The 22,508-nt window shown below is 37.0% G+C and overlaps 1 protein-coding gene across 6 annotated transcripts in view; it reads left to right on the top strand.

Annotated features, from left to right (window-relative positions):
- slc4a11 (solute carrier family 4 member 11) overlaps positions 1 to 22,508 on the top strand; it is an 81,561-nt gene that overhangs the window by 19,985 nt on the left and 39,068 nt on the right. For 3 of the 6 annotated variants that reach the window (XM_067422255.1, XM_067422252.1, XM_067422253.1), the window contains exons 2-7: positions 5,350 to 5,400; positions 7,101 to 7,223; positions 11,667 to 11,710; positions 13,467 to 13,695; positions 17,286 to 17,318; positions 20,431 to 20,512. In XM_067422255.1, coding sequence (XP_067278356.1) covers positions 5,350 to 5,400; positions 7,101 to 7,223; positions 11,667 to 11,710; positions 13,467 to 13,695; positions 17,286 to 17,318; positions 20,431 to 20,512 — 562 coding nt within the window. The remainder of the gene's footprint in view (positions 1 to 5,349; positions 5,401 to 7,100; positions 7,224 to 11,666; positions 11,711 to 13,466; positions 13,696 to 17,285; positions 17,319 to 20,430; positions 20,513 to 22,508) is intronic. The other 3 variants (XM_067422254.1, XM_067422257.1, XM_067422256.1) reach the window with 2 other exon arrangements.

The following is a 22,508-nucleotide window of genomic DNA, read 5'->3' as shown; positions in this document are numbered from 1 at the left end:
AAGGGAAATCAGGAATGAATAATGAAAGAGCTTAGCATTTTAAACACGAAAGAATAAAACCGTAAAGGAGAAGTAATAATGACATGTCTTGACTGATTGATTTGTGTTTCGCATATCATGCCCGGTTGAGGATTCGAATGTAAACCTTGGCTTGTTTGATTGGATTTGTCTGCTCTAGGGATGTCCCGGAGCCGATCTGAAGAATTGGTATCGGGCCGATTAAGCATTTTTTTTAACAGATCAGTATCAGCTATTCTAAGCCCAAACCTTTGCTTTTCAGCTGTCATGCAGGTGTCATGCAATAGGTGGCGTTAAGCATTTTCAATTGCGTTTGCCAACCGGCATTTAAAGGGAAAGAAGAAGCTCAAATGTGCATATGTGACGCACTAGACCTCATTGGTACTAGTGTATCAAACGTACATTTGAGCTTATTCTTTTTCTTTTAATGGCAGTTGGCAAACCCACTTAAAGGTGCTTACCAGCTTACCATCAAAGCTTCTGTGTTTAGCATATTTGAAGTGTACTTTTGTAACAAATCACTCAAAAGTCATTTATTTACTGTTTATTTTTATCTGCCATCAGACTATCTAAGATATTGTTGCCATAATGTGTCGCTTTGTGCTGAATCTTGCTTCATACTTGACTGATATAGCCTGGCATTCTGACACCGCAAGCTTCATGCTTTATAACCATATCTCCACAGTTTTTTTGTTGTTGTTTTTTGCAATTATTCTGCTTATTGTACATATAAAATACAAGTTTATATCAGTAGTCCCATATTTGTAATTGTGACCACACAGTCTGTTAATGTCTTGATAGGTTATATATGCCTATAAATATGATTATTAGTGTTATATTTGAATTACTGCTTAGTGATAGATGCCAACATTTTGTGCCTTTGCCCCTGAGAAACTCTCTGTACATCCATGTATACATTGGATTTATTTTATTAACTTTAATGTGCTTTAAGCGTGCACTAGGAAAATAAAAAGTATTGAATCGGGACTCGGTTTTGGCAGATGCTGTATATTGAATGATCTGATCTGGGGCAAACAAAAAACTTGATCAGGACATCCTTGGTTTGCTCTGGCTCAGGCCTGTGTAACGTGCAGTGCAGTAACCCCTAAAGAGGAAGTGAAATGCTGAAAGTCATACCGTCCCTGAGTGATTTAAGGCTGAAAGTGCCGCAGCTTCCTCTCAGTCCTGCTCACTTCCTTTGCATATCGACAGACGGTCTGTGAGCGGCATCTGCAGTAAAAATAAGCATGCAGTAACATGGCATCAGAGAAATATCTTCAGATCAGACGTTGAGCCAGGGGTTGGTAAAGGTTGGTCACACAGTACCCATAGCTGGAGGCAGCAGAGACGAAGTACCCAGTGAAAGGTCAGAGTGGGGGTAAATAGCACAGCGACTGCGTCCCCTCCGGAGAGCCTGTAGGCATGGCTGGGCTGAAGGTGTTTTGTCTCTAGGGACGGTTCTGACGGGAACACGCACAGAATACCAATCGTCTGCTGTGTCGTCACTGACTTTGAATGGCAGGGGAGGGAGAGAGTTGTTTTTCCATCTGCCTCACCAGCTTACTCTTTGCTTCCTAAATTATGTTACGAAGGGAAGACATTTAAAGAATTATGGGTTTGCTGGCTCAAGTCATTTATGCAAATGCGAGTGCATGTCGTTGATTAGACCTGGGTGGGCTGTAAGCATCATGTAATAGCAGTGTATGAGGTAAAATGCTAAAATCTGCCTGTTTTCTGCCTGAGAATAGTCAATCGGCTGTGGGAAGGTGACCTTATACGGTGACCTTGGGGCTTTTACTGTGATTATAGATCTCAGTCGGAGTAGACGCTAAATTTTATTTGATTTAAACGTCTATGACACTCTCAAGGATAGGTTTGTACCTGGGTTTTGATTATTCAACTGATGAAAATTCAAAAACAGGTCTAAATAGGACAAAAATCTCCTGAAAGCAGTTCTAAAAACTAAATATGACATTTGTTTTGTAGAATAGACTCTACAGTTGGAAAGGCACTAATCGATTTCACACATAAAACCTGTTAAATTGCAAATTAAATTTACTATATTTTCAACATTTATTTACAACACCTGCTTTTTAAACATCTTTTATTTATATTGCTACAAATACAAATCCACACATCAGCAGCAAAAAGCATTTATGATATAATTTGTCTGAAATTACCTTTAAATTGATTTACCCACATTACTGGCAGGTCCTGTTCACGCATATACAATTCTGTTAAATTAATGTAGGGTCATATCACTCCCTATAGAATCACATAAACAGATATTACACTCCATTACACTCTGCTGTCTATGTTATTTCAATAAAAAGATTATTTAAAAGTTACATTTTAGGATGATGTGCCTCTGTAGTCTAACAGTTCTTGTCAATGTCGAAATGACTGGAATACCCAATCTTTTTTTTTAAATAGTCTATATTAGTTATATGATGTTATTTGTAATTGAATGTGATAAGACAAGAACCATTAACTGTTTTCTGAATATTAGGCATAGCCTACGATTAAGAATTATTGTAGATATATTTAAAAATACTATTATTTGCAAGTAATTTAAATGCATGACTTTACAGTAAATTCTTTTTTTTCTCTATTGCTTTATTGCTTTAAATCCCTTTCATTCTGTAATTACTTTAGGTTAAACAAAATAGACATTATGTTCCCATGACAACGCATTACAGTTACGTAATCAGATTACTTTTTTTCAAGTAACTAGTAAAGTAACACATTACTTTTAAATGTATAACAAATTATCTGAGTTACTTTTTCAAATAAGTAAAGCAAGTTACTTTGTATTCTCATTTATTGATGGGTATCTCTCTTGCCCCAGTGGTGAGAGAAATCGTGAGTAAGTGCAGAGGCGTTGTGTGTGAACATGATGGTTGTTGTAGATCTAGACTAAATGTGAGCAGGCATTTACTAATCTCACTTGCACAAAAAAAGATTCAGTATTCCTTAAAATTATAAAATCAGTGAAATGCAAAATCAGAATACTACGCAAACCCCCAACAATTCAATGTTAAATCAAACAAATATTTTCATGCACTTTATTGACCAACGTACTTGCGATGATTCAGTTAAACCATGAGCAAAAATGACTTGATTTGTAGTTTGTTATTGGTGAATTGTTAAACTTTCTTCTTCAACTTTCCTATTCTTCTGCAATCTGGAATGACAGCACAGCTGAAAGTTTTGTTAGTGCTGTGCTGCTGCTGTCCACTCTTCAATTTACATTTCCTTCAGCCTTATCATTTCAATTTTGTTAGGGAAAGGGCCTTTAGATTTGCCAAAAAATAGAACTTTATTTGTTATTTGTTATAAAATAACCAGTCCAGTCCAGGTACGAAAAGGTAATACAAAAGTAATGTTATGCAATTGCTTACTTTTTAAGAGAGTAACGCAATATTGTAGTTTTCAAAGTAACCTTCCGCAACACTGATTACAACATTATAACAACACCCCAAAAATACCAGTTGTATAATTTAAGCATATTGACAGCATCTAAACTATAAAGCCTTGTACAACTTCAGTAACATTTAAGTTGTTGTCAGTAAATAATAAAGAAAATAAGAATCTTAGAAAGGCATTTTAAATGCAAGTTTATATAACGTTGCAGTGTAACATTAACATGTTTCTCTCATTTGCTTATTTATGTGTGTGTGGGCTGTCACAACACTAATGAGATCGCACTGCCTTGAGACAGTACAACATATTGAACAGATTGCACTTCTATCACTCAAAACCTTGTTTTTGTTGGCGTCAAATTACTAATACCAGAGCTGTCAGAATAACCAGTGACATGAGCATCAGAATGTTAGCTTAAATATGTCTGTTATAATATAAATCTTCAGTTTTTAGTGATAAAGTTTTGCAATTGTGAAAATGTAAGGTACAGTAAAAGGGTTGTAAAGCATGTAGAGGCCTCTCATGTTGGACTGGCCAGCTGATAGGAGTTTCATATTCAGCTTTATATCCATCCTGACAGTCTGTTTCCTGCACTGACACGTTCTGCTTTTTTACATCCTACTGAATATATCAGCACAGCAGCTCGTGTTTTTGTGCTGTCACTGAAGAGAAATATGAGACAAACTCTCTGTCAGTATGTCTGATGTAGTCTATTCTCTGTACGACAGGACGAGATATGTGTATGTTGTTTTTGTGTATTATTTTCATGCTCTAAAATGTGAGTGCTGTGGTATATGCCAGCCCTACATGCATACTCTCTTTAGAGAGAGTGTTTTGCTAGAAGGAGGTACCTGACAATTAAGGGAGTCAGAAAGTGGGGAAAGAGAAACCTCAGTCACGGCTGACTTCACCTCATAAATATCCCCTTAAACTGCAACAAATGAATGTAGGCCACAGGTGTGGGGTATGTGTGCTGGATCCATGTGCATGTGTTTATGCCTAAGTGTGAGCTTGTTGGTGTAAATGCGCCAGTTTGTGTATATATGTGAATCAGTATAATTATGTGGCTGTTTAGTGACCATCTTAAGGGCACGACTAGTTAAAAATTCATGTCTGTATGCTGATTCTTGAGACATGAGACAAAAATGAGACCAATTTACAGGCAATTGGTTTTGATAACAATGTTTGAGATTATCACTTGAATGTTCTAAATACAAATCATAGTCCTTAGAGTCAGACCATAACTCAAGATTGAATATACAGCACATCAAAATATATATGACATTTAATGACAACACAACAGCGGTATACATTTAAACAAAAAAAAGTCACACAACCAAGTTTAATAGTATGTATATATATATATTTTTAAATAAGTCGCAGCCATGACATGTCAACTCAAAACTGTAAAGAGAATGTTTAAAGCTGATCTTGGTAATAGCTAGCAATTTTTTGAATACTTTAATATTTTCTGTCTGAGCGTGGTGACGATAGATGTACAATTCAATAGATGGAGCTGAAGATCAGTTTGAAACCATCCTGTAGTCTAAATTCTTTTTTTCTTTTCTTTTTAAGTGAACATACGTTTGATCAATATTTATAATAACTATTTTATGCATTATTTTGTATCTGTCAGTGTTGACATTTATAGAGTGAAGGGCAAGGAAAACAGAAGCCCAAGACTGCACATGAACATGTTAAACAGATGAATCCATAATACATTCTGGAAATATAACCTTTTATTTTTGTAGCCTGTTTTGTCCCAGTAATTAATGATTAGTGATAGATGATAACCTTTTATATCCTCTTTGTTTCTCACCGTAATCAGAAACATGTTCTTACATTGTGTTATTAAACACACACTCATAGATTGTCTTTTGTTAATCATGGTTTTAATTTCTCTTCCAGAGGCTCCCTCCTCAGGGATGGCTAAGAATGGATACTTCTATCAAGAGATGGGTGAGTAAATGTTTGTAGGAGTTGGTTGTGTTTGCTTGTTCAGCACATGGCCGGGAGGAGAGGTGTGAAGGTCGAGTTGAGAGTAGGAATCTTCTTCCTACAATATTTAAAACTTGTCCTCATTTCTGGCTGGGAGGAATATTCAAATTCTAACATTTCTGAGTTTCTCATCAGCGTCAAAGAGAGACATGTTTTTGGCATCCTGTTTTGATGCATTGAAGTCCAATGCTGCAAAATAGTATGCCTGAAAATGTTGTCTGTAAAATAAAATGTGTCAAATTTGTTAGTGCAAGTTAAGTTTGTGGCATGTTCAGATATCTCTAGTACGCCATTTCAGAAATCACTATTTATGTCATCTCTTTCTCTCTCTCAGTTCAATTTAAGGGGCTCTTGTTTATACGTATGTAATTATAACAAAGTATGTGGGGTATTTTCAATAAATGAGTTAATTTGTTCATGAATAGGCTCTCAGCGAATCAAACACTTATGAATATGATCAACCACGGTGCTCTGAGCTTGAAAGAGCAAGGGAGAAAAGGGAAAAAAGGGGAGCGCCGTCGTCGGGGAGAGGAATATCCTCTCGCCCGCTCACCGTAGGTCCAGGGCGGTAGAGTCAATGAGCACACATGGATTAACAGCCCCCTCTTCTCTTCAGCTTTACATAGAGAATAATAGAGGGAAGGATTAGTGAATAAATGAATAGATGAGGAGAAAGATATGGAACCGATAGCCACTCACATGCCACATTCAGCCAGAGAACCGAGAACAATAACGAGCTGCCATGTGTGGATAAATCACAGCTTCAGCCACACTCTGGCTGCACAGTCACATCTGTGGGGTATTAAACCCTATGAACACTTTGTATATAACAGGAAAAAAGAGAAATTAATGGATTATTGAAGCCTTGTTGTGTTTGCATTGAGGAACTGTTTAAACAGTGCTGAAATAACAATTCAGATACAGTACTGCAGATTGAATATGTATATTAACTGTAACTTTAACATATGAGTTTGTAAGTAATTTATAACTTTATAAATAATATATTACCATATAGTATACAGTATGCTGTGCCACACTGTAAAATATCCTGTTTTTCAGAAATTTGCCATAAAAATACAGTGAAAATATTTTAAGTATTACAGGATCAAATATTAATGCCTGTATGTTTTACAACTTACACCCATATATTTAATTATGTGATATAATGTTAATATACCAAACTACATAAAGTACCAAATTCTGCTTTTTGCCTTAAATTGTACTGAGTTCATCATAACAAAAATGAGAAGAAAATACATTTTTACATAAAATATAATAGGCTTTGTGATTTTTGAGAATGTCTTTTCATTGTTTTTCACCATAAATTATGGTAAACCGTTTTTAGACAGTATATGTTAAGGTAACTTGCAATTAACCAATTAACAGTTTAAAACAAGTATATATAGATTAAGGCTGGTGTGTGTGTGTGTGTGTGTGTGTGTGTGTGTGTGTGTGTGTGTGTGTGTGTGTGTGTGTGTGTGTGTGTGTGTGTGTGTGTGTGTGTGTGTGTGTGTGTGTGTGTGTGTGTGTGTCAGTGTTAAAAAGTGTGAATAGATTGAGGCTGTTGTGTATGTGTATGTCTATGTCAGTGTACAAAAATATAATATGTGTTAAAAAGTGTATAGATTGAGGCTGTTGTGTGTGTGTGTGTCTACTCTTAGAGCAGAGGGAGAGAGAAGAACATGAGGAGGGGAGCGAGGAACGAGAGGAGGGCCAGGACTCTCCCATCCCATCAGGAGATGACATTCATCTCTACGGCAACCAGACACACCAAGGAGGAACAGGTCAGTGAATGTGTGTGTGTTTGTGAGCAAGTTCAGGGTGGGATGGCAGTTAGACCCAGAGCTGTTGATTAGCTCTGGAGATACTCAGGCTAGCCGGTCAGCTGTCGCCACGGCAACAGCCTCAGGTGTGCTGTGATTATGTCGTGGCACCCCCCCCACCAAACCCACACACAGTGACAGGTCACCTGTTGTCACTCAATGCCACACAAGTCTTCTCTTTCTGTCTTCAGTCTCTGCAGGAAAATGTAATCTAAGGTGACAATTGGAAAAAAAGATCCATTTTAATTTATTCTTTGGCATATAGTGCATGAAAAAGCCAAATATACAACCCAAATAATTGCTATGAAACCCCCTGAAAAACAGTTTTTTTATTTTTCTTTTGTATATATAAACTTTCCTGGTTATTATTTTAACTCTCATGCCTGCTGTACTTGAACCACTAACTGACATTTTATCCAGAAAGTTGTCAATAAAGTTTAATATAGTCTAATGCTGCCTTCACATGCTATCGAAATTATTGTAAATATGAGTTTTCTAGGTAAAAATTGCACATGAACACCCTCCCATTTCAAAATTTAAATGCGATGAGCTCGTAATCAAGACTTCAGAATTGGGAATTATCAAATTTCCGATAGCACATGAAGGCGGCGTAAATCCAAAATGAAGGCCGCAGTCAGCACAACTAAAACTTTAGCTACAACAAGGGTGCCCAATCCTGTTCCTGGAGATCTACCTATACCTGCAGAGTTTAGATCCAACCCTGACCCAACACACCTCTGTAATTATCAAGTGCTTCTGAAATCTTAATGAGCTGATTCAGTTGTGTTTGATCAGGGTTAGAGCTGAACTTTGCATGAAGATAGATCTCCTGGAACAGGATTGGGCACTTCTGATTCACAGTATTCAACAAAGGTCAAAATAAATGAGGAGAAATAATTAAAAACAGGTGATTGCAATTATCAGTGGACTGAATTAACCAAAAAAAAACACAAAAAAAACAGAAGGCAATTTCCCACGTCATTTTTACAGCAATTGTATGAGAAGAAAAAAACACGCAGAAAGGATTAAAATCACAAAGTGTGTCTGTGAAATACACATTTAGCTAACATCCTCAGATAGAACTATTTGTGTCTAAACAGAGCTCTTGTAATCTCTTCTAAAACCCATATATTGAATGAGAGCCACATCTGAAAAAGGTGCATTTACACACACTTTAAATACTTAAATACCAATGAATCATTATGCGTGAAGGTTGATTATTGATATATATGGTATATAGTTTTCAACTTGACCTTTCCTAATGAACAACAGAAATGTAGCTAATCACAAATCAATAACATATTAGAAGTTTTATGGGTGCAGTCGCAAAAAATATCTTAATCTTTAATAAGCACCAGAAAGAGGCTGGAAAATAGCCATGTAAAACTAAAACAGTTTTTGGTGCAAGACACCTCAACTAACATTAAATAACTGGACTTCAAGGAGAAAAATATGCTACGAAATATCCCTATTAAATATTTTTTTCTTAATTTACTGTTTTGTAAACAGAAAAAATGTAAGCGTTATAATATATATGGATGACGTAACATACCTATTATTAGGATTGCTATTTGCCCCAACACACTGCTGTTGTTGAAAGTGAGAACACAGCTTCAGTAACATCAGTAGACAGGTGACCCAGAATCAGACAAGGAAATGTTCTCTCTCTGTTTACTCAAATACAGTTAGTTCTGTTTTAAATTCTCTTTTCTGCGTGAGTGACTCCTGCTGTGCATTTGGTGGGCTAACATTAGGATGAGTGGGGTTTGTTCACACGTTGTCTCATCCGGTCTGATGTTCTGTCATCCTCAGCACACAAGCCGTCAGCACTTGTCTAGATTAAAACCAAATTCCACTCCTCTGACATACTGCTAAGAGTTTGAACTGTGTAGGATGTGTGTGTGTGTGTGTGTGTATGTGTGTGTTTGAATATTTATAAACCATGGCCTCCAAACATTTCGTTTTAAGTTATAATTCCCCTGATTTCAGCAATTGGCTGGACCAAACACTCAGACACGTTATTTAGCTAACCGCTGGGATTTTAATGCTGCTTGATTGCTGGGGTGAGGCAGAGGCAGAGGCAGTGTGAAATAATTACACACTACAAAATAAAACAAATATTACCTAATATGAAATCAAAGGATGTCTAAACCACTGGTTTTCCTAAAGTAACACGGTCCCACACCAATCAATAGAGTTTTATAAGGAGGTGGCATCTCTTTGGCCTCCCTTGAGTCTGTTGCGTTCTTGTTAAAGTCTTATAGCATACCGTAAATGTGATGAGCGGGCAGTGAAATATGTCCTTCTTAGCTGCAGCACTATGATTCTTTCCCATATTTTTTCGCATCAATTGGTCAGCATGGTGGAAATGGATGAACTAATGTCAGAGTAACTGCTCATCCACTCTGCCGTGTCTACTTCAGATCAAAATGACTTGAAAGAAGAAATTATCTGTGAGTTTTTAGTGACCACACAGCTCGGTGAAATAAAAAAAATAATCACCATGCTCACATCCTTCTCCGCACACTTAGTTAAAATGTTGAAGAAAAAAAACAACATATTTTAATAGTATGTTAATATACAGTAAACACATAATATACTCTACCATTCAAAAGTGGGTCTTGAGAGCAGTAAAGTTGTTTTTAAAGATAAATTGTCATTTTTATTCAGCAAGAATGCATTAAGTGTGCATTTATAATGTTACAAAATATTTCTGTTTTAAATTAATGTTCTTTTAAACATTGTGTTCTTTGCAAAAATCTGGGAATGTATTTCCATCAGCAAAACTGTTTTCCACATTGATAAATATGTTCTTTTGAGCACCAAATCAGCATATTAGAAAGATTTCTAAAGGATAATGTGACACTGAAGACTGGTGTATTGATGCTGAAAATTAAGCTTAGCCATCACAGAAATAAATAACATTCAAAATTGTAAATAAATAGAAAAGTTATTTTGAATTTAAATTTGTAATAATATTTTGACCAAATAAATGCAGCCTTTGTGGGCATAAGAGATTTTTTTCAAAAACATGAAGATTTATGTATAAATCCCATATACTCACAATTATTTCAGTATTTGTTGCTTGTTGATAGTCCCAAACGTAAGGTCAATTTCCAAATGTTCCACACACAAACTAAGAAATTATGTAAACTTCAGTGAAACATGAATTTACATTAGACTAAAGTAAACACAGAGAGGGGCTTCGTCTCTTCATTTCGGAAGACCACGGGGTGAGCATATGTCTGACTATGAACAGCCTCTGGCAAATCATTGATGCTGGTTTGATTGGATGTGGTTTTGAGAACTGGCTAATTGCTGAATTCTCTTTGGATTAGAGTTTGCACCAGTGTAGTTTGAGCTCAATTAATGTTTCCTTTTATCTCATGTTAATAAAGTGGTTTTGAGTTTTATACCCACCAACTCACTGAGCTTTAATTAGGTACTTAAATATTGCTCTGCATTTCAGTTCAACATGATATGACCTCACATAATTGTTAAAGGTATGTTGCGTACTTGTAAACATCTGAAAATGCAGATGACATCTGGAAAAGTGATTGAAGGACAGAAGGATGATAGAGGAGAGAATAAAAGAACCTGTTTCACATAGTGACTGTAAGCCATTAAAAGGTTTTCAGAGAGGTTATGTAACCTTATTAGTTTAACACATAGACTTACCTCTTATTAAAACCCAAAGTTGTGCTTTTAAAGTGGTGCTTTTATTCTCAATTTCCCCCTTTTAATCCCAAACCCATCCGAGGGGCTGGTTAATCTTAGAGCTAAGGCAGTGGGGGAGTCAGCCGCGGGTCGTGGTAATCCTGCCTGAATATCTCTTTCTAGGGGCAGGACTTCTTGCAGGCCACGCGCACGGAACTGAGGGATCTCTATTTGATAAAGGCTGTCTGCTTTATATAATCTCTATATGGAGGAGGACTTAGTATGCAGCCATCACGTGAGGGTTGAAAGCTGAACCTGCAAACCTGAGGACAATACCAAACATGAATTAAGCAAATAAAGGACAGGCAGGGACACGGCATCACATGCGTATACACGAGTTTATCCTGCCCCTCCAAAGTTTGGAAGATGCTTGTGATCCATGGACTGTGCTAGGATGTATTTGGTGGTTACTAATAAACTATTGTGGGAGTAATATTTTTTGTATTTGGGAACTCATTTCATAGCAGATATTTGTGATGTTGGGTTATATTGAGGAGATCACAATAGGGGCTCTCTGATGCAGATGGCTTTTATGTTCACTGTTGATGTTTTTATTTTTTAAAACACTTTTATGCTATCAGAGTATTTTCTCTTGTTTTTAAAAACTCTAAAAGCTGCTTTATGATGGTTGTTGTTTTGGCACACAGTATTCACCCCTCAGGCTTTTCCATTCTCTCTTTCCTACAGAATCTGATGTCCATGGCTGTGTGCTGCTTAACACGTCTCGAAGGGTGAGACTTTTTCATTACCAGTGTTGGGGAAAGTTGCTTTTAAAAGTAATGCATTACAATATTGTGTTACTCCCTAAAAAAGTAACTAATTACATAACTTAGTTACTTTTAATTGAAAGTAATATGTTACATTACTTTTGCATTCGTTTATCCTATCTGGGCTGGGCTTGCTTGTTTGGTTTTTAATAACAAAAAAGTTCAAGTGTAAAGGCTCTTTCATGCCAGAAGCGAAAGGAATAAGCCTCAGTTTGAAGGAAATGCAAATTCACACCTGTACAGTTGAGGGCGCAGCTCAAACAAACCTTTCAGCAATGCTGCCATTCTGGATTGTACCAAAATAGGACACAGGAAATTGTGGATGTTATCTTAAGTATTTTTTGCTTATTACTATGGTTGAGTTAGATCATCAAAGGTCAGCAGCCAAGACATTGCTTTATAAATTGCGACTAAATACATAAAGTATGTTTGTGTAATTTAACATTTAATTATTGTAGGTTTGCTTAATTTTCTGAGTTTGCATTTCCACAGCATAAACAGCGCCTTTGGATCTCGCTTATGATTCCTCACGAACATGGGGACAGGAGAGGTGTCAGTCAATAAATGGCCAAACAAAGAAACTTACGTTACTTATTTTAGAAAGTAACACATACATATTTGTTGTAAAATTATAAGTAAAGAATTACTTCACTAGTTGAAAAAAGTAAACTCATGTTACTTGCAATGCATTATCCCCAACATTGCTCATTTCATCCACATACCAAATCATATACGTATTATTAAACCCATAGTCCCTGTCTGAAGTGACATTCACACCTGTGACTGCACATTAATTAAAATCTGTTTTGATGTCTACATAAAGTGGGGCCCTGGAGTCTGAGAGCAATTTAAAAAAATTCAAAAAAGAATGGTTCAGGATTTTTTTCTTTTAAATTTAGAGCTCAAGACATTTCTTTTAAATTAATATGATAACAATCATTAGGTTTAACTTACGAGTACAGCATTCAAAAATTAATATTAGTTTACTCTTTGTCAACTTTTTGCACAAACTGTCATGCTGACAATTTAATTTGTATAGAGTTTTTGAACCCCATTATTTGTACAATATTCCATTCATACATATAAAACATTTGCTTTTGGCTTATTGCTTTAATCAGTTTAATCAGTCTTGAGGTCTTGGAAAACATGAAATATATCAGGACTTTTTTAATTAGCTTTTTTCTAGGATCATGGACATTTCTATAATGAATAAACTGTTTCAAATGATGTTGAGCTGTAAAATAGTACAGCTGCTTGAAATGACTTTTGTTTAGATTAATGCTTAGTCACAAGTGATGTGCAAATATGTGAGGGAATCGTGAAAAGTAAATCAAAATAGTTTAAAAATATCATTATACTTTTTTACTAAATAAAATGTTTTTAAAAATATCTATATTTATATGATTGTTGTTTATACATGTACAGTATAAAATAATTTTATAAAATATGGTATCCAGTATTATCAAATGATTAAAAGTCATTGTTTATTAGGAAATATCAGAACCCTGTAAATTATGTGAATATAAAATGTATATTAGTGCTGTCAAATAGATTAATCGCATCCAAAATAAAATGTAATGGTTAATCGTGATTAATAGATTTGACAGCACTTATTTGTATACAATTTTTATACAATTTTATACAATTTTTAGACAATTTTATACAATTTTTATACAATTTTTTTAGCATTGCTTGTGTGTTCCTCTCTGTGTTCTCTCAGTACGTGAAGCTGATGAACTTCGAGGAGGAAGTGCGAGCTCACAGGGATCTGGACGGGTTTCTGGAGAGGGCCAGTATTCTGCTGCACGAGGACGAGGCCTCTCTAGATGATGTGCTAAAGACAATGCTCCGTCACGTCTCACAGGATCCTCACACCGCTGAGCCTGGCTGCAACTTCGAGGAGATCATGAGCTCCCTCTTCACAGACGCTGGGTCACAGGAAGTCAATGGTGAGCTTGTTTGTTTCTATTTGTGTGGTATTTCATGAAAAGCTTATGAAAGGTTGCTCAGTACCTCAGAGAGTTGATTTGACTGACACCTCAAAGGATATAAGCACAGCAGTTTGACGTTAGTCAATGTTATTTTAATTTAAATTGCTTCATAAATTATAATACAGATTTTACATAAAAAAGGGTCTGAAGAATGAGTAGCAAAGGGAACTGTACAGAGACAGAAGGAAAAAGGAATTTCAGCCATAATGAAGTCCATTTCCATCCCTGCTGACCCCATAGCTTTGAAACTCACTCTAGGATGTGTCAGAGAGAGGAATTGACTCTGAATGACCTCATAAAGGGACGTCAGGTGATAATAACACTCCCCTGTCCAGTCATTCACACATTAGACTCACTGGAATTGTCAAGTTTTCCCAGAGGACAAACATCCCTCTTTAACAGTGATGAAGTTGCAGGAAATAGAGACAAATTACAAAAGTTACACTGAGGGCAGAAAGAGCTTCAAGGCAGGAGAAGCTGGAAGGAAAATACATAATATATGAAATAAGTACAAATTAATGTATAATTCAATATTAGTATAAAATAGTGCATAATATATTTTAAACGAGTCAATAGTTAAAGGTAGGGTAGGCAATTTTGGAGGGTCTAGCTATAGCAAGCTTGCTTTGAAAGCATTATATCCCACTCGGCACATATTAGAGCAATTTGAGACACTGTTTCCGATTTATGGGGTAAATAAACTGTGTGGATGGATTTTTATCAGAATAGGGTGGTTGTGTACACACTGCGGACACATAATTATGATCAAAAATTATATAAAAGTTAATTTTGCATAATAGCTCCCCTTTAATATTTAGACCACTGCTATTATGGACTGCTATCAGGATGTGAAGAGAGTTTCAACCAGTATAATAAAAAGTGTTTATAATAATAAAAAAAGGCCTTTCCTAGATTTAAGATACTAGAATCAGAAAAGACTTAATTGTATTAGCTGAGTTATGAAATCATTTACACATTTTATTAAGTTTTTTGTATAGAATTTATGTGCTGAATTTTATAATTCAAGTATCCTCTGTATTCAGGTATCCTCTGTATCACTAACTATTTGTCTCTCAAGAAGACTGGCAGGTTTTTTTTCAAAACGCAAGAAACTTTTGACATACTCTTCAGATAAGATAATATTCTACATAAGATTCAGATCATAAACAGATACACTATATGGACAAAAGTATTGGGACACACCTCTTAATTCTTAGAGCAGCAACTCAGAAGACCATGCATGCAGGTGCATGGACATGGAAACCCATTCCATGAAATTGCTGATATTAATGCTAGTGGAAGTTTGGAACTTTCCAGTTTTAGAATCAGCAATATCATGGAATATCAGCCACAAATCACCAAGTACAATGCCAAGCATAAGATGGAATGGTGTAAGGCACGCCACCACTGGACTCTGGAGAAGAAGAAAGGTGACAACTCACGCTTCTTCTTTTTTTGGCAGTCTGATTGCCGAATCATGGTTTGACGGATGCCAGAAGAGCCTGACTGCATTCCCTGACTGTTTTGAAGCATGACAGCTGGTCATGAGCTTGTTTAAGATGGTCATATGTTAGTCCTAAGCTGGTCCTAAAAAACTAGCTCCAGCTCAGGACCAGCTTATAAGGCAGATATTTCGGTCATCCAAGACCAAGACCTATCTACTTGGAATAAGGGAATCCTGAAATCTCAAAAATGGTTTGCCAAACCTTTAATTAGCATATTTTAAATCAGCAACAACAAATCAGTGGTCAAAGCAAAGTCCATAAAGACAGTGAAAGTTTGGTGTGGATGAACTTGACTGACCTACACAGAGCTCCAAACTCAACCCCATCAAAAACATTTGGGATAAACTGGAACAGAGATTGCGAGCCAGGCCTTCTTGTCCAACATCAGTACCTGCTTTAATAGATGAATGGGCAAAAATTCCCACAGAAACTCTCCAAAATCTTGTGGAAAGCCTTCACACACGAGTGGCAGCTGTTATAACTGCAAAGGGAGGGATCAACTCCATATTAATATCTATGCATATAAAATGCAATGTCATTACAGGCCCATGTTTAGGTATCCCAATTTTGTCCATATAGTGTATTTCAATTCTTGCTGCTTTTTAAAGAATTAAGAGGACTAAATGAGAGTGTTTTTGGCAAGATGAAAGCTCATCTCTTGATTAATACACATTTAAAACCCCTGTATTTACAACGAGTAATGAAATTAAGCACCTAATTAGGACTTTCTTTTCATCTCTTTAGAGAGTTGAGGGTAAATGAAACCTTTCGCTGAGATACACAGGTTGTATTATATGTTATAATTGAACGTATTTGTTGATCATCCCTGATATTTCTCACCACTAGAGTATCAGTTACATTCTATACTGATGATTAGATTTGTACTTGTTGCTCACAGATTAATCTGATACTTGTCTAGTTTTTCCGAAAGTTTTCTTGAATTAAAATTCATGATAATAAATAAAATATTATTGTGACAAAACAACGTATATAATTGCACAGGATGTAAATCTATCCGGCTGCATGAATGTGTAATTTTCCTCTGAGAATTTCACAAGTTGGCAGCATGCTTTTTCTGGATTGTATTGATCGTTTCCGGCTCACCAGTAATCTCTGTGTTCTTATCATCATTGCCAAATTCACACTGAATACACATAGAATATCAATCGGTATCCTGGGCATCAATTAAGCCCAGCCCTGGACTTTACTGTACCTTCACTCTGATCCGATCTAACACTGCACCTAATTTGTGCCCGGACACTGCAGGATTGTGTGAATGGTGAGATGTGAATTCGTTGATTTCGGGAAGGGGGTTTAAGTCTAGGGATGATACATTCTCTCTTGTCCCTCTGTTGCTAGGATACATAGCACACATGTGAGTGAGAATCATATTAATGATATGAGCCTGGGAACATGCAAATTAACTGATGTGTGATTGGATTATGAAATGTGAATGTCATGAATATGATAATGTATGATCAATTGGTTGAGAATCCATGAATGGGATCTAATTGTGAGTGCGCTGATTGTATGTGGATGCATCAGACATTTAACACACACACATGCACTCGCACATGCAACCTAAAGTCTATCAGTCTGAAGATCAAATTAGAACGAAATGGGAATAAAGATCTCATTTAGCTAAGACGCAAGCACAATGAAATATGGAGAAAAATTATATTTCATCTGAGTAAAGAGACCTGAGCATCTGCCTGACAACCCAGCCCCAATTAGTGAGAAAGGGAGGTTTGGTGTGTCTGTGTGGGTGGTGGGTTATCTGAATTTGTGTCTGAGAGACATTTCACTCTTTATGCTTGCTTTTAGGGTTCATAACATGTGTTTCTGTGCTCAGCCTAACTTTAACTCTTTCCTTTCCAAGCTGAACTCAGTTTCAGTGTGTGTGTGTGTGTGTGTGTGTGTGTGTGTGTGTGTGTGTGTGTGTGTGTGTGTGTGTGTGTGTGTGGGTGTATGTTTGTGTCGTCTGTGTGTTTGTGTCTGTGCGTTTGTGTGTGGGTCTGTTTTGTCTCTGATTCTCTCGCACAGACAGGTCGCAGAATTTCATTTTCTATGACGACGGTAAGAGTGATATGATCAGATGTGCAATATTACCCACGATTCATGTGTGTTTCTCCCTGAGTGCTGATGTTTCCGCTGGATGTGATTGACATGTACCATTAGTCCAACAGACATGCGAGTCTCTGTTTTCTTATTCAGATCCATCAATTTACTGCCTTTTTTTAGTTGATGCAGTGACATAATCCAATTCAAAATCAGTATCGAAACATTTGAAATGACAAGATTTGGTGTTGTTTAAAAAGAGTGGATGCTGAATGCAGAGCGATTCCCTTCCCCGTGGTGGTGTGTTAGATTGGGCTGTATCATTGCCTCTCTCTCATTCCTGCCTCATTGCCGTTCGGCTGATTGGCTGTGCATGGATTCCACTGTTGTGATTGAAAAATTCCTCTGTCATTCTGATGTCTTTTTCTGCTTAATATTTATGCAACACACACACACACACACACACACAAGGAGTGAAAATACTTTTTAATATCTTGAGGAAAAGTCTTTGGAGTGTGTGAATAAAAGCATCTCATTCCATCCTGATGTCCAGGCCTCTGGCAGTTATCAGAAGGGGTGAGGTGAGGTTGGCCTAGATGATTGCCTGAATGTTAATGTGTGTATTTCAGGACTGGACAATATAGCTGAACAATTTATTTGTTAAATCAGATCATATACATTCTTATACATTTCAGTACTATATTTGCTGAAAATGCTAGAATATAACATTACATTATTATATATTTTAAATATATATATGTATAAATATATATATATATATATATATATATATATATATATATATATATATATATATATATATATATATATATATATATATATATATATATATATATATATATATATATAATCATAACATCATAAATATAATAATAAATGTCATAATAAATAGAGATATAGATTATAATATAGTAATATAATATAATATATAATATAATATTTTCTAAAGCATTTTAAAGCAAGGGAAGCCTTGTGTGGAAACTGAATTGTTGACTGTTATTTTAGTATCACTGAGATACTTTTTACTATTTTGAATTGGTTTTATTATTTGTATTTTCTGTTTGTATTACACATTTAGTTAAAGTTTTAGTAATTTAGTGTATTTTTAAATGTATGCATATTTTTTAAATACATTTTTATTTCAGTTTTAGTTATAATCAAGTTTAACTAAATGAAAATAATAATAATAATAATAATAATAATAATAATAATAATAATAGATTTGATTTTTAATGCACTTTTCATTCCGAAGAATCTCAAATTCCATTGTTGCGCAAAGTGTGGAACGGTGAACAACGTCCTCTCAGTGGCTGCCAGCAATCAGCAACAGTCCCAATTGTAGCTCTGACTGTTTGACTAGTCACAGTCATAATAAAATAAAATAAAATCTAAATCTAACAGTACAGTTAACATGATTTTTGGGTGGAGAAACAGCAAACAGACAACGCCAGTGTCCTATCCCCTTCGTTGCTAGGCAACTCCAAAATGTTAAAATGATATATGTTTTATTTTATTTCAAACAACACATATTTTTATGGTTTTTGTTACCTATAATAACCTTGATTGTTGAGTTAAAACTGTCAGTTTAAGTGATTCTGCAGAGGTTTGCATCAGAGACAAAGTTAAAAAATATATATCTTATCTCGTACCCACAAGTTGTGCTTGGCTTAGAAATGTAATGGCCAAAAAAAAATATCACAAACGTTTTGTTTTTTAATTTATTAAAAAAAATATATCAGTAATGAAATTATATGGAATATAATGTAAATGTTTAATATTTTATCCAGATCTGATCTATGTGAAAGTGTATGCCTATGCCTATATGGCCGTGCACAACATGCATTTTTGATTTTCAAAAGTACCGTTTAAATAGATGTTGGTTTTTTTCTTCACGAACACACAAAGTACACAATTATCTGAGCTGTGTATACCCACGCCAATTCAACAGTCTTCATATATTGCCATGTATTGCTCCATTGATACGTTACCTTCTCTTTTCCTCTCATTCTTTCTCTTTCCATGTCTATTTCTCGATGGTGCTGAGTGTGTTGTCATGGTGATACCCATCTGTCCACGGTGTGAGTGTGTGATGTCTTATTGATGAGACAGTGTGACTGTGTGCCAGAGACATCCATCCTGCTTGCTAAACAGCACACATACACACACACGTTTATTTTTGTGACATATGGGGACATTCCATAGGCGTAATGGTTTTTATATTGTACAAACCGTATTTTCTATCCCCTTTCACTGCCCCTGCTTCTAAACCTACCCATCACAAGAAACATTCTGCATTTTTACTTTCTAAAAAAACTCCTCCTTTATGATTTATAAGCATTTTGAAAAGTGGGGACATGGCCGATGTCCTCATATTTCACCCTCTCCTTGTAATACCTATGTCATACCCATGTCATTATACACATTTGTGCCCTCATATGTCACAAAAACATGCCCACACACACATACACACACACACACACACACACACACACACACACACACACACACACACACACACACACACACACACACACACACACACACACACACACACACACACACACACACACACACACTCATATACACATCGTATTTTTGCTAGCCATGCTGAACAACTCACACCTGTCACCTCTGCTGTGACAGAGGGAATATACACACAAACACACATACATGCATTTACACTGCTTGTTTTTAATATGCTGGACAGTTCACACATACGAGAGAGAGGGCACATAGGCCTACATACACACACAGATTGATTAATTTGAATTAAACATTTGGTGGTGTTGTTGGAAAGGTCTTCATTGTCACTCAGACTGGCTGCAGTGATGTGTATTGTCCTCTGGTGAGCTTCTGCTTCTGTTCTGCCTTGATATGCATTAGCCTTTTCATGGAGATGAGCAGACTTTGATTTATTTACCAGTCCCTCCATCATTTCACATCCTCTTGTTTGTTTGTTTTTGTCGGTCTCTGTATGTGTGTGTGTGTGTGTGTGTGTGTCACCATATACATTGAAAGACAGTTGACGTAATCTTGGTGTCAAACTCGTGAGCAGTTCACTGCTGTTCTTCATACTCCGTGACTGACTCCTTGCCTTTTCTCCTCACAGTGCATCTATTGTCAGAGACGTTACAGTGTGTGACTGCCACGGCCACGGGGATCCAGTACCAGCAGTCCTGGCTTTGCATCCTGTGAGTTACCTGGATCTTTCTTACCTGTAACTTTGAGCCTGGAGAGTTTCTAGAGCAGGGGTGTCTGAAGAAATGCCAGGATTTCACAATTGCCACAAGAAAAGAAGTTTTTATTTTAACTAGGGCTGCCAATTTAACATTGTGTTTTTAATTAAAACATATACATGTTCTAAAGATTTGGGTCAGTAAGATTTAAAAAAGAAGAAGAAATGGACCCACTTTATATTAGGTGGCCTTACCTACTATGTACTAACATTGTAATTAATCATTTGATACAGTGCACTTATTGTGTACATACATGTTTTTACATTGTACATACATTTAAAAAAATACCTGTTTGTAATCACATCTGTAATTAATTTCTGTAGTTACATTTCTAATTACACAGTTGGCACTTCCCTTAAACTGACCCACACCACCACACCTGTCCCTAACTCTACCCTTAAACTGACCCACACCACCACACCTGTCCCTAACCCTACCCATAAACTGACCCACACCACCACACCTCTCCCTAACTCTACCCTTAAACTGACCCACACCACCACACCTGTCCCTAACTCTACCCTTAAACTAACCCACACCACCACACCTGTTCCTGACTCTACCCTTAAACTGACCCACACCACCACACCTGTCCCTGACTCTACCCTTAAACTGACCCACACCACCACACCTGTCCCTAACTCTACCCTTAAACTGACCCACACCACCACACCTGTCCCTAACCCTACCCTTAAACTGACCCACACCACCACACCTGTCCCTAACCCTACCCTTAAACTGACCCACACCACCACACCTGTCCCTAACCCTACCCTTAAACTGACCCACACCACCACACCTGTCCCTAACTCTACACTTAAACTGACCCACACCACCACACCTGTCCCTAACTCTACCCTTAAACTGACCCACACCACCACACCTGTCCCTAACTCTACACTTAAACTGACCCACACCACCACACCTGTCCCTAACCCTACCCTTAAACTGATCCACACCACCACACCTGTCCCTAACCCTACCCTTAAACTGACCCACACCACCACACCTGTCCCTAACCCTACCCTTAAACTGACCCACACCACCACACCTGTCCCTAACTCTACCCTTAAACTGACCCACACCACCACACCTGTCCCTAACTCTACCCTTAAACTGACCCACACCACCACACCTGTCCCTAACCCTACCCTTAAACTGACCCACACCACCACACCTGTCCCTAACTCTACCCTTAAACTGACCCACACCATCACACCTGTCCCTAACTCTACCCTTAAACTGACCCACACCACCACACCTGTCCCTAACTCTACCCTTAAACTGACCCACACCACCACACCTGTCCCTGACTCTACCCTTAAACTGATCCACACCACCACACCTGTCCCTAACCCTACCCTTAAACTGACCCACACCACCACACCTGTCCCTAACCCTACCCTTAAACTGACCCACACCACCACACCTGTCCCTAACCCTACCCTTAAACTGACCCACACCATCACACCTGTCCCTAACTCTACCCTTAAACTGACCCACACCACCACACCTGTCCCTAACTCTACCCTTAAACTGACCCACACCACCACACCTGTCCCTGACTCTACCCTTAAACTGATCCACACCACCACACCTGTCTCTAACCCTACCCTTAAACTGACCCACACCACCACACCTGTCCCTAACCCTACCCTTAAACTGACCCACACCACCACACCTGTCCCTGACTCTACCCTTAAACTGACCCACACCACCACACCTGTCCCTGACTCTACCCGTATCTCACCTCAATATCAGCAAAGGTGTTTTGCAATACAATTCGAACACAGTAAGTACATTGTACTTATTTTTTGATGTAAGTACATAGTACTTAAGTCCACCTAATATAAAATGGGGCCAAAGAAATTAATACTTTTATTCAGCAAGGATACATTAAATGGATCAAAGGTGCCAGTAAATACATTTATAATGTTACAAAAAAGACTAA

The sequence above is a fragment of the Pseudorasbora parva genome, chromosome 17 (assembly GCF_024679245.1).
Source record: "Pseudorasbora parva isolate DD20220531a chromosome 17, ASM2467924v1, whole genome shotgun sequence".
Lineage (NCBI taxonomy): Eukaryota > Metazoa > Chordata > Actinopteri > Cypriniformes > Gobionidae > Pseudorasbora > Pseudorasbora parva.
Note: the sequence above shows the minus strand (reverse complement) of the source record. Positions and strands in the feature narration are given on the sequence as shown.